The 22673-nt window shown below is 45.1% G+C and overlaps 1 protein-coding gene across 1 annotated transcript; it reads left to right on the forward strand.

Annotated features, from left to right (window-relative positions):
• The first annotated feature begins 1725 nt into the window (after nt 1-1725).
• On the forward strand, nt 1726-18789 carry LOC120359570 (treacle protein-like). The gene is made up of 2 exons (XM_039457554.1): nt 1726-3781; nt 18398-18789. Exons 1-2 carry the CDS (start codon nt 1726-1728, stop codon nt 18787-18789), a joined length of 2448 nt encoding a protein of 815 aa, XP_039313488.1.
• The last annotated feature ends 3884 nt before the right edge of the window (nt 18790-22673 follow it).

Consider the following 22673-nt stretch of genomic DNA (forward strand, 5'->3'; position numbering starts at 1 on the left):
ACACGATTTAATCAAAAATTCCTCATATTCGCCTTGTTACATAAGTATATTTTTTAATAGAAATGACAATAATACAATTTTTTTTTAAATATATGAATCGTTAGCTTTAAAACGCCATATTGTAAAGTTCTTTAAAGTTTTTTGTTGCAAAGATATGATTTTTTTTTTTAAGTGGATTTTTAGATGATCAAAAATGCCTCATATTCTCCATGTTACATAATTATACTTTTTAAAAGAAATAACTTTGCCACATTTTATTTTGAAAGTGTGACTCTTTAGCTTTAAAACGCCGTATTTGAAAGTCCTTAAACGTTTGTTGTTGCGAAGATATGATTTTTTGAAGGAAAAGTGGATTTTTGACCAATTTCTCATTTTTGCTTAATGGTTTTGCTTTGATAACTTCACAATAAATTATTTGTCGGCAAAGCCGATTATGCAATCACACTTCTGAGATTTTGAACTTTTGTTTAAAAAAAAAAATCGTAGAAAAATATTGATTGTAATCAAAATTATAGCTTCTCAAAGTTGAAAAAGTCTCCCAGACCCAAAAATGTGTTTCCGTATTTTACAGGATCGGTGTGTTCCCCTCTCGATGTGACCCACCTCAACGTGGTGAGAGGGTGAACTCCATCCCCGAATGTTTTCGGGGATGGTGGCCAAGAGGTCACGTGAAAGGCATTTGTCTTCAGACCGAAGGCAAATGCCTTGCCCAAGGCGCCCCCCGGCGCGGCGAACACGGGTAGAAGAGGGGCTGGTAATCCCTGTGTCTGGGGACGGTGTCGTTTTCACGGCTCGCGTCCTGGCACGGGGAGAGCCAGTCCCTCCGGGAAGGACGGGCCGGCGGGTTTGGCGCGGCCAATCCCGTCGGGCTGGGCTGTTCCGGGCCGCCTGGGCTTATTCCAGGGCAGGGTCGGAGCGGCGGGGGTGTCCCGGCGCGTGCATCGTGGGAAACTCTCCCGATGCATCGGGTCGGGGCGGCCCTCGGGCCGCTCGGACTTATCCGAGGCAGGGCCGAGGGCGAGTGCGGACAGCGGCGAGGGGTCTCTGTGAAGGGACTTGTCCCGGAACGGAACTCCTCGCCGCCCCCAATCGGATGAGACGGGCCGCTGGGACCCCGGTTTACCGGACCCAGCGGGCTGGGCCGTCTCCGGGCCGCCCGGACTTATTCCGGGGCAGGGTCGGAGCGGTGGAGGACGGTCCAGCGCGTTCCTCGTGGGAAACCCTCCCCGAGGTAGCGGGCTGGACTGGCTCCGGGGCCGCTCGGAAGTATTCCGAGGCGGGGCCCGGGGCGGTGTTGGCTGGCCCGGCATTCCGCGACGGCGTCCCTTCCGAAGCGGGTGCCGGGCCGGAGTCTTGTCCCCCCAGGGGAGTTGTCACCCCCCTGGGTGGACGTGCTGGTCGCCACGGCGGCTAGGGTGCGGAAGGGGCGTCGCTTCCGTTGCCCAACCCGTCCGTGGGGCCCCCCGGGTGGCGCCACCCGTGACGGTGCCCCCGCTGTCGGAGGCGGGGGACCCCTGAAAGCCCATACGGGGCGAGCCCTTGATGGCTCCTCCGTATGGGTGTGTAGGGGGCTGGAGGCCCGTGCCCTGGATGTCACATCCCCAGGGCCTGCGCCATAAGCCGACCCCCCCGGAGTACCGGGGGCACCCGTACCGGTCATGTTTTCGCGGGGTGGGAGATACGCCGGTCGGTCCAGCTGTCACGGGGAGTGGGATCAATCACAAAATGATACATATTATTAAAAACGAGGCAGGGAAAAGCGGCACGCCTAAGGGCGCCCGCTCGGGCAACGGATTGGGAGGGACAAAGTCCTTGTCCTCTCCCAACCTAGCGAAAGGGGATATCTCTCCCGTAGAAGGGAGTGATACCACCAAACACGCGAGGGGACCCTCCATGGGGGCTGGCGGGCTGGAGCTTTTCAGCCCGTCCAGCTCTCCGGGGAACCCCCCCAAAAAGGAGACCAGGAGGCTTCAAGTCACGTTGGAGGACTTCCTCCCCAAGGGTGGGAAGGTACGTCCCACTGGCTCGAGGCCGGGCCCAGCCTGCAGCAAGGGTGTTAAACCCGATAGCTGTGGGTCGGACGAAACCCGCCTCGACCAGAGCAGCACTCCCGGGCCGTCTGGCCTGGGAAGTAAGGAAAGACCCTCCCTGCCACCCTCCCCGACCTCTGCCGGGGTGCCCATCCATATGGATGTGGACTCGGACGCAGAGTCGGTGGGACGGGGAAAAAAGAGGGCGCATAGTAAGAGGTCAACACCTGCTTACTACATATCGTCCTCTTCGGAGTCGGACAAGGGACCGACGAAGAAGGGACGAGGAAGGCCAGCCAAGGATCCCTCCCACGCTGGCCAATTCACAGCGGAGGCCCTCGCTAAGAAGGCTGAAGCCAACATGGCGAGGAGGATCAAAAAGGACCACAGGGATATCGTTAACCCCGACGTCCAACCCTCCTCAGCCAGAGCGGCCAAAGCGCAGGAGATGGCTCTTGAACGAGCCGAGGAGTTGGAACAACAACCGATTGCGGCTGTTGCGGCCGTAATGACGAAGAGCCTCGGGATGCTGGCCAAGTCCGTCGAGAGGTCCACGAACATCCAGGGTCCTATTAGAAAGGACCTCTGGAATGCATACGCGGACCTCACGGCGGGACTGACCACCATCCTAACAAGGCAAGAGGAGAGCCCCGCTGAACAAGCGCATAGGGAGGAGAGAGCGGCCCTGGCCAAGGCTAAGGCCAAATGGGCGGTAGAAAAGAGGAGGCTTGAAGCCGAGCTGGGGCAAATGCAGGTTCGCATTGCCCTACTCGAGCAAGCCTCCTCGATGCAAGCTACCAGGGAGTGCGGTACCGATGTCGAGGTCCAGACAGACCTGGAACTCGATGACACGGTACTAGGCGCCCTGACTGGAGGAACTCAACAGGGACCGTCAGTAGAGACGGACAGGGAGGAGCCCCCCGTTGAGGAGCCCTCTGCCCACATGGAGACCACCCGACACAGAAAGTTGCCGGCAGTGGTCTCCACGGAGATATTAAAGGAGCCGTACTTCCGTCCGCCGCTAAAGGGGGTCAGCAAGCAGCTGAACCCCCTGTCTAAAGTGGCGGACCGGATAGCGGCTCCCGTTTCCCGCTCCTCCTTCCCTGCCCTCCCCCCTCCCTCCAGTTCTCTGGAGACATCGGGATGGGCTAAGGTCGGGGAGAGCGGGAAGAAAGAAAGGAAGAGGGCGAAAGCCCTGACCGAGGACGGCCTAAAGGAGGCTCTCTCTAGAGTCCTCCCGGCCGTCCTCGCCGAGATGGGACTTCTCCCCTCCCCCAGGGGGGCGGAAAGGCCCAAGGCACCCCCGACTGCGGGCAAGATCGCCAGGCAGTCCGGGGTTGCCCCCCAGAAAGGAGCGGGCAACGCGGTCGCAGTGGCCGCTAGGCCCGCTCCGACGACGCAGAAGGAGGCCACCCCGTCCATACTAGAGCTATGGACGGAGGTGGTCTCCAAAAAGACCAGGAAAAAGGCCGCCAAAGCCGCCGAAAGGGCGACGAAGACGGCCCCACCCCCGGCGGCGAGGCCGACTAGGGTCCTCCCGATCCCGCCCCCGAAACCCACCCCCCAACAACCTTCTACTTCTTCGAAGAAGAAGAAGAAGAGGGGTGGACGTGGAGGGGGCCAGGGGGGACCAGGGGGGCAAACCCCAGGAGGAGCCGGCTCCCACGGGTCCGGCCAGGGCAGCCAAGATCAGGCCGCCGACAACGGCGGCCGTGACGGTCACCTGCGCCGACCCAGCAGCATACGCGCAGGTCCTCAAGACCGCGAGGGAGAAGGTAGATCTCTCCTCCCTCGGGATTGAGGACCTGCGCCCGAGACGAGCCGTCACGGGGGCCCTGATCCTAGAGGTCAGGGGCGTAGAAAACGGCACCAAGGCCGACGCCCTGGCCGAAGGGATCAGGGAGGCCCTCGGAGTCAGAGATGACGTTAAAGTAGCTCGACCGTGCAAGACGGTCGAGCTACGGTTGAGTGGCCTGGACGATTCGGTCACCTCGAGTGAGGTGGCCGATGCCTTGGGAGCCATAGGAGGATGCTCCCCCCACGACATCAAAGTGGGGGAGATCCGAACGGCTCCCAACGGGCTAGGCACCTGCTGGGTACGTATCCCAGCCAAGGCTGGCAAGGCAGCTCTGGCCGCCCCCCGCGTCAGGGTGGGCTGGTCGAGCTGCCGAGTGGTGCTGCTTCCCCCTCGGGGGCTGCAGTGCCACAAGTGCCTGGCCCAAGGCCACGTCCAGGCCAAATGCAGCAGCCGGATCGATAGATCCGGCTGCTGCTACAGGTGCGGAGGCCTTGGCCATCTGGCCAAGGCATGCACTGCCAAGGCGGGCTGCCCGGTCTGTCGCGACGCGGGCAAGCCTGCCGAGCACAGAATCGGTGCAAAGGGGTGCCTGGCTAACAAGCCGCAACGGGCGCCCCTGAGCACCGAGGACCGGAGGGAGGCGGGGCCATCTACAATCTCAGACTCAACCCCGCCCCCTGCTCCGGTCCCCATGGTGGTAGTTGAGGAGGAAGCCCCTCTCCCGCAAAGGGAGAGGACCATAAGAACCGAGAACGCGGAAACCCGCGAAACCGAGATGGAGGTGGAGGAGCCTCAGGGGACATCCGAAAATGCCCCCTAGGCTCCTCCAGGCCAACCTCAATCACGCCAGGGCTGCGCAAGACATGCTTGCGCAGTGCCTGGCGGAGGGGGGTGGCGGGCTGGCCATCGTCGCCGATCCTTATAGGATCCCCGAGGGCAACCCCAACTGGGTTGGAGATCCCTCGGGGAAGGTGGCGATGGTCAGCCATCATGTGCCGGGCGCTCCGCCGATGATTCCTCTATCGGCTGGCGAGGGCTTCGTCATGGTCGAGTACGGACCCATCGATGTCCTGGGATGCTATCTCCCCCCTAGCCTAACCAGGGGGGAGTACGAGGCGGCCTTAGACGGCATGGAGAGCGACATACTCAGTCGCTCTCCAAGGCCTGTCATCGTGGGGGGAGACCTCAATGCCCACGCTGTGGCCTGGGGCTCCCCCCGCACTGACGCGAGGGGCCGCCTCGCTTTAGAGTTTGCGGCGGGGCTCGGCCTGGTCCTTTTGAACCGGGGCCGGGTCAGCACCTACGTGGGGACCGGGGGAGAGTCCATTGTCGACGTGACATGGGCCTCCCCCGAGGCCCTAAACAGGGTCCAGGGATGGACGGTGGAGACCGGCTCCCTCGGAGAGACGTCTGATCATAGACTTATCTCCATGGAGCTGGTCTCCCCCCCCACGGAGGTGCGAGAGCAACGCCGCCGCACCCGGGATAGGAATCGATGGGTTCTGAGGAAACTCGACCTAGAAGCCCTCGAGGTCAGCCTCCTCGCCTCCACTTGGCCGGAGGGAGGAGCTGACCTCGGAGCCGAGGAGGAGGCGGAGCGCCTCTGTGAGATTATGTCGCGTGCCTGCGACGCCTCCATGCCCCGCAGCAGACCTATGGCGCGCCGCGCCGCCTACTGGTGGTCCGCGGAGCTCGCCGAACTAAGGCGAGCTACCGTGGCCGCCAGGCGGGCGCACACGCGCGCCAAGCGACGGGGCATGGAGGAAGCGTTGACAAACGCCACGGCGGTCCTCAGGGATGCCAGAAAGGCCCTGAGGACCGCCATAGCTCGGGCGAAGGCCGCGGCCTGGGAGGATATGATCTCCGAGCTGGATCGCGACCCATGGGGCAGGCCATACTGTATAGTGATGAAAAGGCTTCGCCCATGGGCGCCTCCAGTCTCGGAGACGCTGGACCCCCAGTTCCTCCAAAGGGTGGTGAACACACTGTTCCCCACCCGGGGGAGGGATATCCCGGAAAAGTCCGGCCCTCCCCCAGGATGGTCGGAGGAACTGGAGGTGTCCAGGCACGAAATGGTCGCGGCCTTCGCCCGAATAACTGGCAAAAAAGCGAAGGCGCCCGGGCCGGATGGCATCTATGCCAAAATCTGGGCCCGGGCATCGCCTATCGTAGGGGAGGCACTTCGTGCCACGTACACGAAGTGCCTCCGGGAAGGTACCTTCCCCAGGAGGTGGAAGAGGGCCCGGCTTGTCCTCCTTAAAAAGGAGGGCAAGCCCGCGGAGAGTCCCTCCGCGTACAGGCCCCTCTGTATGCTGGATGATGCGGGTAAGATCTTCGAGCGAATAATCGCTAACCGCATCATCCGGCATATGGCCCGGAATGGTCCTGAACTGTCCCCCAAACAATACGGGTTCCGAGAGGCGCGATCGACAATTGACGCGATACGTCAGGTTCGGTCCCTCTCGGAATCCCTAACGGGGGACGGGATGGTGGCGTTGGCGATATCCCTGGATATCGCCAACGCCTTTAATAGTCTCCCCTGGGGCGAGGTGGTGGCGGCGCTGAGCGAGTACTTTCGCCTGCCGCCCTACCTCGTCGCCATCGTTCAGGACTATTTCCGGGATAGGGAGCTGGAGTTCCGCGACAAAGACGGACTCCAGCAGCGGAGGGACGTGTCATGTGGCGTTCCACAGGGGTCCGTGTTGGGCCCCCTGCTATGGAACGCCGCATACGACAAAGTGCTCCGCACGGCCCTCCCCCCCGCTGCTACGTCGTCGGCTACGCTGACGACACGTTCATAGTGGCGGGGGGGACCTCCTGGGGAGGAGCAGTCGCCAATGGCGACTGGGCAGTGGCCTGTGTCGTCGGTGCCATAAAAGGCCTGGGCCTGAGGGTGGCCCCGGAGAAGACAGAAGCCATATTCTTTCACGATGGCTCCTCCGGGGTACCGCCCCAGGCCTTCGTCCTGGTGGACAACACCCGTGTTCAGGTGGGTGCAACCCTGAAGTACCTTGGGTTGCACCTGGACGGTCGCTGGGCCTTCGCTGATCACTTTGACCAGCTGGCCCAGCGGTTGGGCAGGAGATTGAACGCCCTCAATGGGTTGATGCCCAACCTCCGGGGTCCGAGGGTGGGTGCTAGACGCGCGTACGCCCTCGCGATCATGTCCGGGGCTCTGTACGGAGCCCCGGTGTGGTTCCGCGAGGCGCTGGCCAGCCGCCGCATCAAGAAGGTGTTGCACGATGTGCAGCGGCGGCTGGCGCGAAGGATAACGCGCGCGTTTCGCACCGCTCCCAACGCGGCAATCATGGCCCTGGCGGGGCTCCCCCCGGCGGAGTACACGGCCGATGCCCTGGCGTGGACCTACGCCAGGGCAAAAGCCATCCGCCTTGAGGGGGGGTAGTCACCCCCAGGGCCGCCGCGTTGCTACGGGAGAGGGCCCGTCGGCGGGTGATGAGGTCATGGAAGAGGAACCTCATCGACAACCCGCCGGCGGCCGGATCTCGGATCTTGGAGGCCGTCCTACCACACCTGGACGAGTGGGTGGGCCGCCCGTTTGGCGGCTTGTCCTACAGGATGACACAGGTGCTCACCGGGCATGGTTGTTTCGGTGAGTACCTGTGCAGGATAAGGAGGGAGCCGACGACACAGTGCCACCACTGTGGCGCCGCCCGGGACTCCGCGCGGCACACGCTGGAAGAGTGTCCAGCGTGGGAAGAGCTGCGCGGAGTCTTGAGGGCCGAAGTGGGAGATGACCTCTCCCTGCCGGCCATCATCAGTCAGATGGTCGGCAGGGAGAGCGCCTGGAAGGCGGTCTCCTCCTTCTGCGAGCGAGTCATGCTGCAGAAGGAGGAGGCCGAAAAGGTGCGGGAGCGTCAGCCTGGGGGTCGTATGCCCCCAGGCGACGCGAGGAACAGAAGGGGCGGCGGAGACGGGGGTCACGCTTCGTCTCGGCCCCCGCCCCGTCCGCCCCGACCGAGAAGAAGCGGCCCCCGCCCCCGGAGTTCCACCGGGCGGCGGCGGGGCAGAAGAGCCGTGGCGGTCGCCCCCTCGCTCCCCACTATTGCGGAGGAGAGGGACGACGGCGACCGCCACAGGAATGATGAAATGGAGCGACCCTCCTCCCCTGCGGCTGCCGGCCCAGCTTTCGGGACGCGCAGCCGTGGGAGGAGGGCAGCTCCCCATGTAAGTGAGCCCGACGAGGCAAACCTGACTTAACCGTCCGGGGGAGCGATCGCGCGTCACAATGCGCCATCGCTCCCCCTCTAGCGCCTCGCCGGGGTGCTGGTGGGAGGAGGGGAAGGAACTCCTTCCTACCTCCTCCCCCCCCTCCCAACACGGAGAAGAGTATGCCGCCGCGCCGGGCTAGTCCGGCGCGTAGGGGCCCGGGACATCCGGCCGGGGGGCCGGACTCCCGGGCTTTACCCCCGTAAACATCACAAGGGGAAGAGGCGGGGGAGGGCTGGTGTCCCTCTCCCCCGACCTTAGGCCGGCTTGGCCTCACGGCCCTGCCGGGGGACCCGCACCAGGGTGCCCCTAGGCGTGCTGAGTCGGCCTCGGCCGACCTGGTCCGGGGGGCTCCGGAAGCATGCTGTACGCGTTCCCGGAGTCCCCCCAGTCAAGGACCTGAGCTGGACACCCAGAGAGGTTTTAGTGGGTATGTCCTCGCCGACACGTTGTCGGCGGGGAAGAGCCCCACATAACCGCCAGGTCTCCCCCGGGGCCTGGGGTATGCGGTAACGCATTTTCTCTCCGTTAACAAAAAAAAAAAGGATCGGTGTGTTTAAAGGTTAAAGGTTCTTTTCTAATAATGTACTACTATTACATGATATTTTGATATTTTGTGTCATTAGAATAAAAATTTCTCTAATATAATTTTATCTATGTTATCTGCTTATTTCTGTTGAGGATGAGCCCATTACGATCTTTCGATTACCATCCTCCATTATGGTGATATCTTCCCTCCACCGCTAATGTCCCTAGACTCCGCGCTTGAGCGCGCGCTACGCGCGCCTATCTGTATACCACTCTCTTCTCTCTCGCCGCCATCACGTCGAGTCACGCTCTCACACGACTAATAATCTTCCCGTTGTAATTGCTTAAATAAACGTTGTGCCCGAGTATTGGAGATACGACCAGGTGTCCCGGACTAATTCAATCTCTGTCCCAAAAACCCTCGAACAATTTCGACAAATTGTTTAATTTATTACGTGTATCACGGATCCTGCAATATAGATTCTAATCCAACATGTTTTATGTGGATCGTATTTCCAGTTATTATTCCCATATAATCTTTTCAAGTTAGTCATTTATTTTAAATTATTTATGCCTGTTTATATAAACAACACAAAGATCTCTTTAAAATTTCTGTAGTAATTATCTTCTTACGTAATTATTGGTACAATTAATATTTAATATTTTAAAATACTAAAATTATTAAAAGAAGTTTATAAATAATAAGATGCAAGCACACAAATGTATTAATAAAATTCTAGCTCAATGAGTTCCAAAAAAACAAGAATATAAATGGCGATTTTATAAAATTCAATTAAAGAGAAATTCACCTTTTTAAAGACAACAAATATTTTTATCTGTATCTTATAAAAAATTAATATGCTATTTTAACTTGCTTAAGTTAATTAAAATTTTATAAATTTGTAATTTTTGTACAACACTCAATATATGTAAAATAAAATAATTTTTGAATATCTATATTATATAAAGGTAAAGGTTTGTAAATAAAGAACAAAAGAAATTAAAAATGCAATTGAACGCGAGTTTGAGGATTTTTTTAATAATGATTGAATATCATATCGTGTTATAAAGTTTTGTGTTATAGAAATAAAAATTTTTTTAATCAAACATTATCTCTTATAATAATTATTTTAAAATATGTGCAATGAGGGTAGAGAAACGGAGAGATATGAAATAATATAAGAAAGAAGGAGAAAGAATTGTGAGTGTAAAATAAGTAAAAAATAGAAATCAGAAAGTAATTAAAGGAGGTGGAGAAGGTAAAGTTTTAAATAAAATACGAAAGAAATTAGGAATGTAATTGTACACGAATTTAAAGATTCTTTTAATAAAGGATCACGGTATATTGACATTTTGTGTTTTAAGAATTACTATTTCATTAACCGGACATAATCTTTTGTAGTAAAAATTTTAAGTGTGAAATAATGTAAGGAAGAAGGAAGAAGAATTGTGAGAGTGTAAAATAGGAAAAAGATAAAAGGTAGAAAGGATTTAAAGAAGGCTAGAAAATGTGAAGATTTTTAAATGAAGGACAAAAGAAATTAAGAATGCAATTGAACACAAGTTAAATGATTTTTTTAATGACCACGTATATCTTAGAAAATAAAATTTCAAAAGTAAACTTTTTGTTGTGATATCTCTGTCCATAGAACACAGATAGATAAAAATAAAAACATTTTCATTATAGAACTTTACCCATTGTTTGAGAGTATTTAGAACTTGATCGATTCAGAAATTATTGAGATATGATAATCTCGTGTGCTTGTAAGTTGATGACTCGTGTATAATATATTTGTTTTTAATACAAAAATGCAATCATAACACGTGCTAAGTATAAACGTTATTGTATATTAAATAATTATAAACTAAATAATTATAACATGTTTAAATTTTAAGTTTTGTGTAGATTTTGGTTATATAAAAAACATAAAAGAGTTGTACATATGGGTATCAATTACAAGAATGTGATATTAATGTATACTACTATTAATGATAATTTTAGAGACATTTACCCTATCAGGAAACAATATTTTTAAAATGTTTTTTAAATATTTAAAAGACATTATAATGAAGAATATATATATACTGTGACGTGGCAGTTTTATCTGCCTCGCCACTTCGTCCTCCGCCTGAGCATAGCGCAGGGAGGCGCGTGGGACCGGGTCGGGCACTCAGCGAGAGAGCGAGATCTCCGGCGGGACTGCGGCGCGTATTGGTTTTATTTATTTATTCGCGGCTCATTTCATGTATCCGCGGGCACCTCGACAAACGTCGCCTAAGGACCAGCAGCAGCGAGGAGGATGGGCCGCAGCAGGACAAGGAGAAGGCGATTGTCCAGGGCCGGCGCACGGAAAACCGACGGCGGAGAGAAGGACGAGACTCGACGTGGTGACAGATATGCGCCACGCAAAAGAGGCTCACAATTGGCGCAGCCGAGGGACAGGCCAGGGCGGACGAACGGCCAAGACAAGGGCCGTCGAATGCCGGCTGTCCGTCGAGAATGGTAGCGGCGAAGAATCGTCGCGGGGAAATTCTGTTGCGATCGTCCGCAGGGACGACGAGAACAACGAGGATGTCGGATGCCGACGGGGACCGCACGACACCTGCGGAGACCCGACACTGCCGTGACGTCACGGCTAGATAAGGGCTGCCGCTGATAGGCCGCGCCGCTAGGCGCAAGGATATCGCGCACCCTGTAGGAGGGGTAGCGCTCATCGATCGCGCATCGAGCGCGATCCTCTCGGCTTTTGCGTGCGACCCGGCGATCCCTGCGGTGCGAAGCGTGAACGAGCGTGCGAGATATCGGTGGAGATATCGTGAGCGGCTATCGTCGAGTGTGCCAGGCCCGGACAAGCCCCGCGGATCGAGGAGCGGAGGAAGAACCGTGCTGAAGTCGAGGTGACCCGTCTAACCGCAGTGTAAAGCCACGAGCTGTCGTTGTCGACCGGCTCGCGTTCTGAGGTGGAGCCATTGGATTCGTGTGTGAGTGCGTCCGCCGCGTGGCGATTGAACGCACCTTCCTTTTAGTGTTTGGCCGGCTCTCCACCTCAAGCGTGAGACCTTGTCGAGGCACCCAGCTGTCGGCTGCCGCGTGTACGTTGGCTGTCCCGCCGTAGAAGCTCGCGGACGACCGGCTTCCCGGGAAGCCGCAAAGCCCTCGCGCACGTGCGCGAGTCGTGTTACGGCCGTGATCACATGACCGTCCGCGTTATCGGTGCGTTGTCGTGTCGCGCGTCTTCGCGAGAATTGTGCATTGTGACCGCGACGACGGCATTGCCGTCACCGGGTATCTTGGATCGCATTGCGTTTGAATTAATTGCGGTCCGTTAACGAAAGTTCGCCAAGTATGTTCTCGCCGCGCTGTTCCGAGCGCGCGTGATTGGCTGTCTCGTTCCGCGCGGGACCAACCGCCGGTGTTCGCGCCGCTAGCGTAAGCATTGTAGTACTTAAGTAAATTTTCGCGTTCCGCTTATTCGTTTTCGTCAGCTCTCTTCATCTTTTCTGCTCTTTGTTTGCTTCGACTGATAATTTCTTCGTGTTTGGCTCTACGCTGTCTCTGTCATATGCTACAATACATGTTATTTCTGTCTGTTATATCGGCCTGATCGTGCTTAATTTCTCGCCTACCCGTCTCCTCCAGTAAGAGAGCCGCTTCGTCCCTGTCTCCGTTACCCCGCCCCTCTACCGGTTAGAGGAGCTAGCTGGCCGCGTGCGAGCGACGATTCCGCTTTTGTGTGACGAGTTATCGCGTGATATGAATTGGCGTTTAGCGTGGAAAAGTGAACCCGGCGACGCGACCGGCGTAATCGCGTCTGGCGCCCAATTTCGCGATTTGGTTGGAATCTAGCTGTCGGTATTCTCGTCGCTCTCGCGCGCGCTTCGTGTAGCGTCTCCGCTACCTTGTTTGATCGCGTACTTCGCCGTTGCTCTCCGGCGTCCGAAAAGTGCGTGACAATACATATATATAAAACATCTATAAAACGTATTATATATATATATATATATATATATATATATATATATATATATAACATTTAAAAAACATTGTCTACTGATAAGGTAATAATAAATCAAATCATATTCTATTTTTATTTATTCATAATCTGTCATCAAGAACATGATCTGTCATTTGTCATCGTGAACTGTATTATTCTTAATCATGAATGTATAATTTTTGAAATTCTTATTATTTATATTTAGTTATATGTAAACATGAAATTAAATAAATGGAGCGCGCTTGTGTTGTTCTAGTATTAAAAAAAATCAAGAAATTCAAAACTGCTCTTCTATTATTAAATAAATTAAAATTGAACACAAGAGATATATAACAATTTAAACACTTAATTTGACGTTTTTAAAACAATCATTGTAAAATTTTATGACAAAAATATTTTCTGTGTCCATAAAAATAAACATAGAAATTTGAATTCGGAGAAGTATATAAAATCACACAAATAAATATAAGCACTAAGACCTAGCTGCGACCGAAGAAGGCTTTTTTACTATCATTGTGTTGTTACACTATCGGTCCAATAACGTATTTATAAATAGAAATTTTAATTTAATAATAGAAGAGAGCTTTTAAATATCTTAATTTTTTGAAAAATAATTTTGTATTAAATAATTAAAAACAATTTAAAAATTTTATAAGTATAATGAACAAAACTGGAATAGACAGCATCTCAAGAAATCTTATTGGCTTACGTAATCCACTAAAAATTTCAAAAAAGCATTACAAAAATAATATTTAAAAATGCAGCAAGATACCCTTGTTCTCTTAGGTTCCATATAATTTTGATGAAAGTATTAAAATATAGGTGCACATTTGCATATATTGATACATAATCCACAAAAACAATTTTATACCCAAATAGCACAAAATATTTATAAAATATTCACTAAATATTTATAATATTTATTTTAATATTGTATAAACATTTATCAAAACATTTAATAAATGTTAATTATATTTAATTATAATTCTAGCTCTCTCTCATAGACATCTAGCAGCGCTGAGTTATTGTACTAAAAATTGTTATTGTGTTATTGTATTAAAAATTATTTATTTCAATCAAATTTTCACATTTTTTTTCCTTTTTAATTCTTTGAAATTAAATATTATATATTCCATTGAAACTTATTAAAATTGAATACATCCATTTGGGTTAAAATAGACAGATGTTTCAATGGAAATACAAACATAAGTACTACTTGAATTTTGTTTTAGAAAAACTTAATAATATCACCACTTGGATTAGACTGCTTTTGTACTGGGTTAGCATAAAAAAATTTTTCTATTAAAATACAAAAATATTACCACTTGGGTTTTAAAGAAAGAAAAATAAAGATTTAAGGTGCCTTTATTATACAACAGTTATTTCAAAATAATATATGCTCTTTATAATTGGCGCAATTTAAAGATTTCACACATTTTTTTGAATGCATACCACTTAGATTAGAATAGGAAAATTTTTCAATGAAAATACAAAGTACATTGTAATATTTCGATTTTGTAGAATTAGCAGATTTAATTTTGCAGATTTAAAGTTAAACGTAATTACAACATGGGGTAACATATAAAATTTTTTCTGTTAAAATACAAAAACACTTGGGTTTTGAAGAAAAATTAAAGATAAGCTGCGCGCACACACATATTTTGGCGCCTGTTTTTACCTTTTTTTTGAAAATATTATATTACACCACATAATCCCAATGAGTAAAACAATATTTCTATATTTTAAAAAACAGTTTTTGCAAAAAATTCCATTCTTAGAAATTTTTTTCGGGAATTCCGAAGTGGTCACCCATCCAAGTCGCGACCAATATTTTAGAAAATATTTTAACAATATTTTTGATAAAGATTTTTATAATCTTTTTCCGTCATATATATAAAATATGTATAAAATATTTTTATTATATTTATAAAAAATATTTTTGATAAATATTTATTAACATTTATCATAAATATTGTGCTACCTGACTATGACACTAAGCGTCTTGACCCTCCCCACCACAAGGAAAATTCGGCGGCCATCTGTTCAACCACGCCTTTGTGGCTGTTGCTAACCCGGCCGTCCCGGCCATTAATACGACCAAATGTATGTAAGTGAAAGAGAGAACCACAGAACATAGAGATGTATGTTAAATTTTGGGATAGGCAATGCCTGCTTTGAAAGTGGCGTCTTCGCCAGTATATTATAATTAACTCTTCATCTATTAATAAATCTACCTAAAAAACATTAAAAATGTAAAAGAAAGCGCCAAGTATATTTTTGTCAAAATATAAAACCAAACCAAACCAACCAAACTGCAATGAATAAAATCAAATAGTAAAAACCTTTTGACATTACAACACAGCGAGTCACGCAAGTTTAGTTTCACGTTAGCACGAGAGTTGCACTCACTCGGCGACGTAAGTGCGAGCGAGCGCACAATGTCTTACGCACTCCGCGACGACTGGTTGCGGGCGCGAGAGAGAGAGAGAGAGAGCACTAGATTTGCACTCGCTCGGCGACGTAGGTGCAAGCGAGCGCGCGACGTCTTTTACGCACTCCGCGGGAGCGCGATGCCACCAACAAATTGCCTTGAGTGCACTCTTCAGAGGATAAATTCGGGCGTTCGCGATATACGGCCGCACCGGAGAATTTTTTAAGTCGAACTGACTTATTTCGGCGTTCCGAGCGCGCACAGGAATGCGAGAAAATCGGTGGAACCAATCGGAGTTCCGATCTGGTGATCCATTATCTCCTGTTTACGCATTCCTGCCCCACACAGCACGAAAGTTTTCTACGAAAGTTTTATTGATAGGTTACAAAAAAAGCTTTCAAAAAGGGGTTACTGATAGAAATGCAAAACATTACAAAAACCTTTCATGAAAACTTTTTCCGAAAACTTTAAAACACCTTACAAAAACATTTCCAAGAAATATTAAAAAAAGAAGAAAGAATACATGAAATATCATAAAAACATTTTAGGAACTATTCAAAAAATATTTTAGAAAACATTAAAAAATGGTTATTTGAAATATTTCATAATATATATTAAAAACCTTTCAGTAATATTTTCTAAAAAACTTAATAGAAATATTATAACATCATTAAAAAAAACCTATTCAGAAAGCTTTCGAGAAATATTTTAAAATTATTCCAAAGAAAGCTTAATGAAAATATTTTTGAAAAATTTATGTAATATTTATTAGAATGTTTTTTCCATAAATTCTATGTTTCTAAAAACCTTTTGAAAACATTACAGAAATATATCCAAATATATTTTAGAAAATATCATAGAAAATTTTCTTGAAAAGGTTCTGGAAAGGTTATCAAAACCTATCTAAAAGGTTTCTTTGAATAAATTTTAGCCCAAGTCAAAACAATTAGCTTATTCTTAAAACGTTAATGGGAACTGAATAAGCATAAAAACCTTTAATTATATTACAAACAATTGATTGTCTATTTTTTTTCTATAAGAAAATTAAGCGTTTTTTTCACAGCTCCCGACCAATATTTATTAATTATTTAATTATCAGCGTTTGTCCAACTTGTTTATACAATTTTTGTATAACTTTTTACGAGCAATCGAATGGGTTATTAACATCGGTTATTAAGCGTAACGAATATACGTTACCGTAAGATGCGTGAGATCTGTTGTGTTATTGTTGTACTCTGAGAAATAAAACAATATTAAACATTTAAAAACATGCCTAATTTTGAATAAATTAAAACCTTTAGACTTTATAGAAATATTTTTAAATAATTGTCGTACAGACTTTGTGCCATCATGTCACAATATTGTTTTCAAAGTTATCAAAACATTTATTATTGCACGCATCCATTTTATCTTAAAAAAAGAAAATATTAATATTATAACGAATTGAACACATAAAATAGTAGAAGCGTTGCAATGAAATCATATGTGAATAAGAACCATTGTAAATAAAATTGATTTATATAATTTATGATTTTTTTTCTTATTTAAATATGCATTCATACACATATGCACGTTTTAAATGTGCCGCATGGCGCCAAATGGCGGAATGATTGCGGTACTTTATAAATCTAGTAACTTTACAAAAAACAAACCAGTTGCCATGCCGGCATTAGCCGCCAAATTCTTGCATCATTAGCCGGCCTGTTGGCAGCACTAGTGCTTCGTTATAAATTACGTATCTTTAATTTACACAAGTGAATAATAATCAACATTTGTGTTAAATAATACGTACGTATTTAATTTCATTTAATTAATAATTTTCTAACACTTCTTATTTTTATAGAATAATTTTTATATTCTCTACTTTTCTAACTTACAAAACATATCATACATATTTTCAATAATAGAAGAAAGTGATTTATTTATAATTACTTTAATTTATATACATTTATATACAGATTCATTATATACTTTATTAAGAACATTTTATTTATACACTTTTTAATTATATTTTATTATTTATATTTACAGCTTCTTCAATCACCTGCTATAATCAGTGATTTCTATTCATTTCATAATCTTGGTGATAATTATCTGTATAATAGCTTAAGCTCTGATCATCAAAAGTTGCATTAAATATTGTAAGTACATTACATTACTATGAATAGTGATTTTTACTGTGCTTTTAACCTTGCATGCTCTCAAAACTTTCTCCTGTGCATTCGCAAATTTTTGTTTTCATGCATTGGTTCATACATCTTTGCTTTGTTGTTTTTATTTATTATTTTGCATTTACTTATCTTTCTTTTATCTACAAGCAATCCTTTTCTTATTTCTTGTTTGTCATCTCTTCTCAATTTATATTCTATTGTTTTCTAATTTTAAATATTTTTGTTTCATATTTACAATTTCTGCATCAATGACATGTAGCTATTATAACATCAAAATAAATTTCCATTTTTGCCTGAATTTGCTGCTTGCTATCTGTGGAAACTCTGTGTAAGTGAAATCTACATATTATTTCATACATTAATTTAATTATTAAACAAGTATTATAATGTAACTATTAAATTTAATTAGGTTTTGAAGTTTTTATGTATTTTGTAGTTTTAATTTTTACAATACGAAAGTTAAATAATTAGAAAGAACAATTTTGTGGTCTTTTAACATAATAAAATGTTTATATTTATAAATCTATTATATTTTAAATAAGTTAGTAAGTCATTTTTCTTCTTTACTTTTCTAAAATCAATCACTTTTATCCAATCTATTTGTGAATAATAAATATAAAGTAAAATATGCATCTTTATATCTGGCTTTCAGAAAATGCCAAAAAAAATTACAAAATAGAAAAATAATTTGTTATGTATTGTTATGTAGTTTCTCCTTCTCTCTCCATTTATTACATATTTTTCATTTTTTCTACAAAACATCATAGAAGTTTGACTCAAAGTTGTCAAAATATATACTAATTTTAGTAAATATCTGAAGTAAATTGGGTTTGGTTGGGTAGATGTGTGTGTTTGTGTGTGCATAGCAAGCATTGTTTAACATCTAAACTAGACTAATGTCTTAAATTAGGCCGATCAATTTATTCGTCGTATCTTTGCCAGATTATAATAAATTGTGAAGTGTAAGGCATACATTTTTATATATTTTTTTTATTATTGTTAAAAAGCACTAAAGCATTTTTTAGCATTTTTTTTTTCTTAGTGTACAATTGAAGAAGAGCGATTGTAATATAGCATAATAAATTATCTGCAGAATAGCTTTAAAATGCCAAGAAAAAAAAAGCGAAAGATACTCCTATATCTGAAAGACATATTAGAAGATTAGCACGTCAACGTATGGAAAAAATTTACGTGACATTTTCAACTTTCTAATCAAGATAATGATTCTGAAAATGAAGCAGTATCTACCACACTTTTAATGGAAATTGAAAATATGTCGGTTGTAGAAAATAAAAATATTAGTTCCAAGTCGACAGTAGAAGATACCATTTCCGAACAATCGTCTATGCAAAGTGAAAATTTGCAATCACAAATTCAAAGTGGCACCCAATCTTCAATAATCAATGTTGCACTGCATATATGCTACATCGATTCAAATTATACACACGAAAGTGACAACTCTGACGTTCAACAATTAAACGCAGATGCTTCTGTCTTACATCATTCAGATGGTGAAAATAATAATGATTTAAACGATGAGAGTGGTATCTCTGAGGATGACGTTTATCGTTATAGCGATAGTGACGCAGAAAGCATTCCTGACCTATAAAGTAATGACAATGAAGATGTGTATGACTTTTTTAATCTAGTGACAAAGGATGATAAGTTTCAAAAAGAAATTGCTGAATGTGCAATAAATTTTCAAATAAAACATAATGCTATTGCTGCATTATTAATCATTTTAAAGAAATATGCCGATACGGTTTTTCCCGAAGACTCTCGTACTTTATTAAAAACACCTAGAGTGACAAATATTGTTAATATAGAAAATGGACAATACTGTCACTTGGGAGTTAAAAATTTTGTTCAAACAGTAATTGAATGTAGAATTTTACTTAAACACACATTTGATAGCGTTAATCTTTCCGTTAATATTGATGGTGCTCCGATTACAGGAAGATCAAATGAAAAAGGTCTATGGCTAATTTTACTGAAAAATCTTCTTTTAAATATTGTACACCTTTCTGGAGTTTATTATGGTGAACACAAACCTGAAGGTCAAAACAATCTGTTAAGATCGTTCGTAGAAGAAGCGAAACAACTTATAAATGATGGATTCTTGCATAATGGGAAAATGTACAAAGTCTTCATTAAAATTGTCAATTGCAATGCTCCGGCTAAATCGTACGTTTTGTGCACAAAGTATCCCTCTGGCTATTTTAGTTGTAGTAAATGTGTAATTGAGGGTGATTACGAAAACTCTGTATGCTTTCCAGTACAAACTTTTAAAAATCTTTGGAAGCTATGTAACGATTTACAAAGATCTGATAATGATTTTCAAAATTTTAAGTATTTAGGCGATTATCAACGTGGATCTACAATTTTAAATGAATTGCCTAAAGTAGACTTAGTTTCCAATGTAACTTTAAATTGTATGCACTTGGTTTATCTTGGTGTTACGAAACAGTTAATACGACATTGGATTGGTGATAAAAGCAGAAGAAATGAAATGTATAAAATATCTACAGAATAAATAGCATTAGTTTCAGAAAGGTTAGAAAATTTAAAGTATGTACTACCTTTCGAATTTAACAAACGCTCAAGATCATTAAAATATTATAGAATTTGGAAGGCCACTGAATTCAGACATTTTCTGATTTACTTTGGTCCGGTTGTATTAAAAGATATTTTGAAATCAAAAGTTTACGAACATTTTTTAAAATTACACACTGCAATTGTTATATTGTCAAACAAAATGCTAATACAAAACATTGAAAATATTAAATTTGCTGAAAATTTATTACTTCATTTTGTTTACGATTTTCAAAAGATTTATGGTCGTGGAAATGTAACATATAATGTTCACAATTTGATACATTTAAGTAAGGATGTACAAAAGTTTGGTCCTCTCGATTTCTATAGCGCCTTCCCATTTGAAAATTATATTTGCTCTTTAAAAAAATTTATTAGAAAAGGAGAGAAGCCGGTGCAACAACTTGCAAGAAGAATTGGAGAGTATGAATTAGTTCATAATTTTAAAAAGTGCTTTGATAATAATGATATTTGATTTGAGAAACAATATTATAACGGTTAAAAAAATTGTTAACTACCGATCATCAATACGAATCGCAATTTAAAATGTTAATAACACCATCATGTAAAATAGATATTAGTGAAGAAATAATTGTGTGATTTTAAAAAATGAATCTACTGTTAATATTTTGAATATTGCTAAAAGTAATGATATTGTATACATCATAGGAAAAAAGTTACAGAATAAAAACCAATTATTTACCATAGATGGTTTACCAAGCGATTCTTTGGGCATTAAAATTGTAAAAGAGTCTGAAAACTGTATTAAAAGTTGATCTTTAGATTGCATAAATGCCAAAGTATTTAAAATTCCCTGTGCAGGAAATGTTTATGTAACCAATCCGTTAATTCATACATTCGAAATATTTGAAAAATAAAATTGTATATTAAATAAAATATGTTATAAAATATGTAATAATATGTATAATATGTGTAACGCTGGTGGTTTTCGTGCGGTTACGGTAGGTGTCAGGATACGGTTGCGGATAAGCTCGCCGGATTGGCCGGGTTCGGTAGAATAATCGCACTCGGACTTTTAGTTGACAAAATACTAAATCTTTATTCAGATGTGATATTTACATGTAGTCTGATAGCTTAGTGAGTCTAACGCCTCGTGACAAGTGGACCTAGCCTAAGCGGGGACGCGATTGGCTCGCGGTGGTCGCGACGACCAATCGTCGCTGCGCGGTCCGAATTGCGAGCGTTGGTAAAAGTACGGCGACGCGTGGAATAACGAGAACGCTAGGCGAGAGCCGAGATTGAATTACAAGACAAGAATCAAATTATGATAACCGTGATAATATGGATGAAACGGTAAAGCGACCAATAATAATTCTAACTTAAAAAAAGAAACATAATAAGAACTAAATTACTATAACCGTGATAATACTGATGAAATCGTAAAACTACAAATAATCCAACTTAAACTAATCGCGTGGTTTTAAACGGACGCGGTATCCGGGGTGATCGGGGAGCCGCGGAACGCGGGATCGGAGCGGCGGTGGCGATTCCGCGCCTCGCCCGAGCCGCCTCGTGCAAAGTGAGGCGAAGATCTCGTCAGAGCGCGGGTGCCCTGACGGGGCTTTAGGTTTCGAGAGAATCTTCCCTGAGGGAGAGGACGGAGGTGATTGGCCAGGGATACTTAGCCTGTGGACTCGACGAGGATGCTCGTCGTGAACGATGATTCGCCGAGGATACCCAGCCACGGAGCACGGCGAGGATGCTCGCCGTGATTGGCTGCGGAGCGGTATTCGGTATAGCAGGATTAGCCGAGGATCCTCAGCTAGCCGGGACGACGAGGATTCTCGTCGAGGGGAGTCTGGATGAGGCGAGTATTCTCGTCCTCTTGGGAGTCGGAGTTGCGGTCGAGGATTCTCGACCTGTCGGGTTCGGCGGACCGGGAAGATCTAACTCGGCGGTCCCACTGCCGGCTTATATATCCGAACGCACGGTTGGGCGGACCAATCCGCGCGTTCGGTCGGCTGGCCCGGAGTGGGAACGTTGCCGAACGCCACGGGCGGCGCGCGTGCTGCCGCGTGATCGCGACGGCAGGTTAGCTCGGTGCGCTCGGTGCGTGCACGTGGCGTTCTGCCAGTGTATTGCTCGGGTGGACGGAGCGGAGTGGCAGTGCGCGCGAGGTGGAGGGGCGTTTTGTTACATATGTATAAGGTTTGCGAAATATGAGTGCAACACACATACACCCGCACATTCGTACCTACACCCGTCATTCGGGTGGGTCCCGATAGCGCACATCCCGATAGCACACAAACCACTCACAATGGCAGATGCCTAGAGATTTTCCGTAGATTGGGTTAGATAAGTCAATATGATTCATGGTGGAAGTAACATGGTGTGTGCAGTTTGCAAGCATCTCTCTCTAATTCTTTGCCCTCTCGCTTGTTTTCTGACCGTTCAGACCCCAGGTGTACCAATCTTATTTAACTCCACAAAGTTGTTACAACTGAATGTAGTTGTCTTCGTTGCACGCATATCATGTTGTATTCTCTCGGTCTTTTTTTATCGCATACGTGAATATCGTACGAGAGCCTCGAACAGAAGGAAGAGTGTGATTTGCATGTAAGTAATATTTTTTAATATTTTACAATAATTGAAGAAGTTTGTTCATATATTAACATAAATTTAACTGGAAAGGCTTGAAATAAAATTACATAAAATTCAATGAAATGACTCTTTAAAGGTCTCTTTCAATATATAAAAAGAAAAAACAAATACAAAAATTTAATTTTAAAGAATTCTCAGTTAATTATCTCCCAAATTAGTTCGATCCGCCATAAGGCCGCGAACTGCACTATATATAGTGCTTTTCCTAGATTTCCTTCCGCTCCGCTTGAAAAGTCGCGATTTTTTTACTCAATCCGCATAAAATGCCGCGAGTAATGT

The sequence above is a fragment of the Solenopsis invicta genome, chromosome 14 (assembly GCF_016802725.1).
Source record: "Solenopsis invicta isolate M01_SB chromosome 14, UNIL_Sinv_3.0, whole genome shotgun sequence".
NCBI classification, from domain to species: domain Eukaryota; kingdom Metazoa; phylum Arthropoda; class Insecta; order Hymenoptera; family Formicidae; genus Solenopsis; species Solenopsis invicta.